At 37.9% G+C, this 4,624-nt stretch overlaps 1 protein-coding gene across 1 annotated transcript in view; it reads right to left on the bottom strand.

The window, feature by feature from the left end:
- Window positions 1–269: 269 nt before the first annotated feature.
- The window catches only part of PUS10 (pseudouridine synthase 10), a 59,097-nt gene continuing 54,742 nt past the window's right edge, over window positions 270–4,624 (bottom strand). The window contains exons 16-17 of the mRNA XM_007464142.1: window positions 2,601–2,700; window positions 270–308 (exon numbers count right to left, since the gene is read on the bottom strand). Of these exons, the coding sequence (XP_007464204.1) occupies window positions 270–308; window positions 2,601–2,700 (139 nt within the window). The remainder of the gene's footprint in view (window positions 309–2,600; window positions 2,701–4,624) is intronic.

The following is a 4,624-nucleotide window of genomic DNA, read 5'->3' as shown; positions in this document are numbered from 1 at the left end:
TGAATGGTTTCATTATTCATAGTTTGGCTTGTGGGGGGTTGGAGAAGGAACGTGAAAAATCATAAGACATCCTTAGAACAATTCAACACAAAATATACATGTACATAGATCCTGAGATGTTACAACAAATTTAAAAATAGATAGATCAACATGATCCAAATGGTTTCCAAGACACCGTTATAGTGGGTAAAAACAGCCATCTTACAGTGTATGCTGAATGGACGTCCACATTTTGCTGGAAAACCCTACTCTTTGTTTCCCATTGAAAGCTAGTCATCCAGAGCAGGGGGCCAATCAACATCTACAGACTAGAAAGAAGAAAACAAGTCATTAAAACATTATTGTTCTAGTAAGCATTTGCTGGTAATGCTGTATAAATCTAGTAGTTTTAATATAATGCAACAGAAGAAACTGCATTGGAAGAAACCCATTAAACACCACGATTTCACACTCTAAAATCCATTCTAGGACCTGGGATTCTTGGGCCTGAGGTCTGTTCCTGAATTCACAGAGTATTTGGTTACTCAGCCAGTTATTAATTGTACCTTTTGGTCAATACAAGACTAGAGTATGTTTAAATTTTTCAAATGTTATTTATGGGAAAATTAGCAAATAATGCAGGGGCCAACACCAACTTTCCCTCAGAAGTCTCAGGAACTTTTAGACTGTTTTCATTTTCCCATCTTGCATTTAACTTATAATCTTGTTTGTAACTTAGCAACTAAATGTGAAGTAAATGGTTATGAAAGATCACCTGTAACTAGAAAAGGATTAGAGATCTTTGCATGTCACTTCAGCAGAATTTTTGTTTCTTTTAAAATTGAATTTATCTATCTCTACTCATCCTGGTTTGGCACTTCTAGAACGAAACCTTGATCTTTAAGTCATAATGGAATTACAGTAGCAGACTATTTGTCTCCACATAAATAATCATGTCCCAGGCATTAGAAGTATGAAATTGCACTTTGCCTTAACCACCCTAGAGGGCCTAATTTAGAAGTTAAAACAAAAAAATACAAAAAACAAACAAACAAAAACAAAATAACTACCATACCCATGTAGTTTTTCGAGACTTAAAGTGTAAAACCTGAAACGATTTACTACAAATTATTTTTGAAATTAACCTGAGTCACTACCAGATTTGGAAATTTTTATTAGAAAAGCCCAAATAAGTATATGTGTGTGTGTGTGTGTGTGTGTGTGTATCTTTTACAGATGCCAAGAAATACTTTGGTTTTGTTTCAGAATATAGCCATAAAACAAACACCCATATATAAATTAATGGGTGGTTTCTCAAGCCTGAAAACCAAACATTACTGATCACAATCTTATATGTGTAGAGGTCAGGGGAAGGTAGGCATGTTTGTAGGGTTTTAAAAATTCTACAGGTGGGGGCTTCCCTGGTGGCGCAGTGGTTGGGAGTCCGCCTGCCGATGCAGGGGACACGGGTTCGCGGCCCGGTCTGGGAGGATCCCACGTGCCGCGGAGCGGCTGGGCCCGTGGGCCATGGCCGCTGGGCCTGCGCGTCCGGGGCTCCGCAGTGGGAGAGGCCACAGCGGTGAGAGGCCCAAAAAAAAAAAAAAAAAAAAAAAAAAAAAAAAAAAAAAAATTCTACAGGTGATTGCAATGGACAATCAGAGCTGAGAAACCCCGGCCTTTGGCCCTTTGACACTCCTAAGCTGTCCTAAGAATTAAGGCCAAAGATGAATGCATTTGGGATTTTCTTTAAGAGAAGGTTGTCTTCCTCAAAATGATAGTCTTACTAAGAAGACTCCCTGCAACCTTGAAGATGCCATCACTGGTTGTACCACAGGGTATAAAATCTAATCTGAAAGCACTCAAGAGAAGTGCTGGTAAAGCAATGACGTTCCAGTGATCATTTGATTACCATGGCTGTTTTCATACTAGGCAATTATACCCACTTCTTTTTATTTATACTGAGATTATTCCCAAGTGCAAAAATTCCTTTTTTTGTGTGGGGTGTGGGGAAGCTGTTCTTAACCAGATATTTACCAAAGTGCACAACTCGTGACTCAATACCTATTGATACTCAAATGAGAAAAATGTTTATGGAGAATTGTCTGAAAGATCCATTCATTCCATTCTTCCAATTACTTAAGAATGTAATCTGATTTCAATTCAGACTATAAGAGCAGAGAATTTCTCTTATACCACATCACAGAACCCTTATAGAACTGCTTTTATTTATAACCATTAGCTCATCCCATTTTCTATCCCTGTCCTGAATATATGTTTCTGAGGAGGCTGCCTTAAATTCTTTATAAGAGAGTCCAAAGGATATATGAAGGGCACTTACAACTTCATTTCCTTGCTTGGTTTAAGGGTTTAGATCTCATGTCATATGTAAAGCAGTTAGTAAATTAGCTATATATTTGCAAGGATTATAAATGAGACCTTGTGTTTTTTAAAAAATAAAAATTCTGAAGATAGTCCCTCCCTGCAATTCAATGCTACTGTGAGATTTTGACCATTTTCAAATACCTATTAAAGTGAATTGTACTATTTGGTTTAATGCTAAAAAAGCATAACCTTGGCTGATTCAGTGTACAAACAGGCATTTCCACAATAAAATGGTTTACCTCAACATCCAGCTCAAGAATGTCTGCAGTCACATCCATCAGAGAGCAAATGTTCGGCTTCGTTCTTCCGAAGTCTCCATGTACAAACTCTTTAATGTAGCTGGGTTTTGTTTAAAGAAAAAATGAAGATAACCATGCAATACCAACTGTTTGATGAGATTTGACAGGTTGAAGGGGAAATGACAAACAAAAGCAGAAAGGTTATAAAAGGGAGTTTATTTCTGAGCCATGACTTGGGATGTATGTCTTAGAAATTACAGCTATGGCAATAAATAAACTAAGGATGGCAAACTGGTTCCTACCAGCCTGGCAGCCAACACTGGGACCTAGGGCCGATGTCAAACTTCCCAAGAGTCATGACTTTTCTTTTGGCTCAGCTCCAAGTGCCAAGGTTTGAATATGGATTTTTTAAATTAACTAGAGTTCAACGCTTTAAAAAAAAAAAAAAAAACTCAGCTATTTTCTTTTTTGCCACAGATTCTATTTGGTCATCTTTTTGGTCTCATCATTTTTCGATAATGACAGCAGGCGGTTGCCAAATGGTAGGTTTTCACAGGGTCACTCACAGAGTGACCTCAATGATGGCTTTCCTTATAACATGACCCAGTGACAACAGCAACAGGATGGGAGAGAAAATGAACTTATTAATTTAGACTTGATGAAGGCCCTTCAGAAGGATCATCAAAGGACGTAAATTTTAGTTGTTTGCAACTCTTGCATGGTTAGCAATAGACCTAATTCTTTTTGTGTGTGTTTTCCTCATAGATCTTCAAAATTTCAAATTTCAAAGTCAATGACTGATCCTAGAATTATTCAGATTACCTTAACACTCCTTACACAGAACTCTACTATAATCTTAACAATATTTTATCTGAAAGATGTGTTTTTGCCAGCATTCAGTAAACACTCATTTAGCATTGTTGTGTCCATAAAGCAGCGCTTAGTATAAAAATTAATATAATTTGAATATAAAAAAGTTTACTCTCAGATGATAAATAAAAAGTTAACACCATAATATGCTGACATTATGTCCTCCTCACTTTCTGATAGTTTGTTTTCTATACTTTCACCAAATGCTTTGACTCAAGCATAAGGCATATAATTACCTATTAACTGTCTTCTTTGCTAAACTCATAATTACTCAACAATTGTCCTTTTTCTCTCACTTCTTTAGAGAGTGCTACTTCTAAGTAGCAATGATGAGGGGAGATGACCAAAAAGCCCCCGAATAACCAGTTAAAAGGTCCAGCATGTTTTCTATGAGGGTATAAGTCAAATGAACTACTTCAGTATACTGAGCAATATACGAAAAGAATTCACATACTTCTGTGTATAACCACGTGGTATCTAAAGTTTTACCAAATAGGGGCTGCCCTGGTGGTGCAGTGGTTAAGAATCGGCCTGCCAATGCAGGGGAAATGGGTTCGAGCCATGGTCCGGGAAGATCCCACATGCCGTGGAGCAACTAAGCCCATGCACCGCAACTACTGAGTTTGTGCTCTAGAGCCCGTGAGCCACAACTACTGAGCCCGCATGCCTAGAGCCCATGCTCTGCAACAAGAGAAGCCACCGCAACGAGAAGCCCGCACACCACAACGAAGAGTAGCCCCCACTAGCCGCGACTAGAGAAAGCCCGCGTGCAGCAATGAAGACCCAACGCAGCCAAAAATAAATAAATAAAATAAATTTATAAAAAAATAAAGTTTTACCAAATAGCCTTTCTTGGCTAATGCCTTAAGTACATGTACATGGCTGGTTCTAAAAATATGTTAATGAGATTGAAAAGACATTAGCTTCTCCATAAGACCATTGCATTTCTTCCTAGCACACCAAAACCAAAGCTGAAATTAGGTAAAAATATGTTTTTAAAATCTGTGATTTCTTTGAAATTCCATCCACATTCCATCTACAATAGGCAAATGTGCTCCATGCCCACTGGTCTAAATAGATCCAAACTGCAAAAATTTAGAAGATTTTAGGAGTAAATAACCTGTACCTGTTTCAGCTTAGTCAGTCCTGGGGTG

The sequence above is a fragment of the Lipotes vexillifer genome, unplaced genomic scaffold (genome assembly GCF_000442215.2).
Source record: "Lipotes vexillifer unplaced genomic scaffold, Lipotes_vexillifer_v1.1 scaffold311, whole genome shotgun sequence".
In the NCBI taxonomy this organism is placed as follows: domain Eukaryota; kingdom Metazoa; phylum Chordata; class Mammalia; order Artiodactyla; family Lipotidae; genus Lipotes; species Lipotes vexillifer.
The sequence above is the reverse complement of the archived record's forward strand: the minus strand, read 5'-3'. Positions and strand labels throughout refer to the sequence as shown.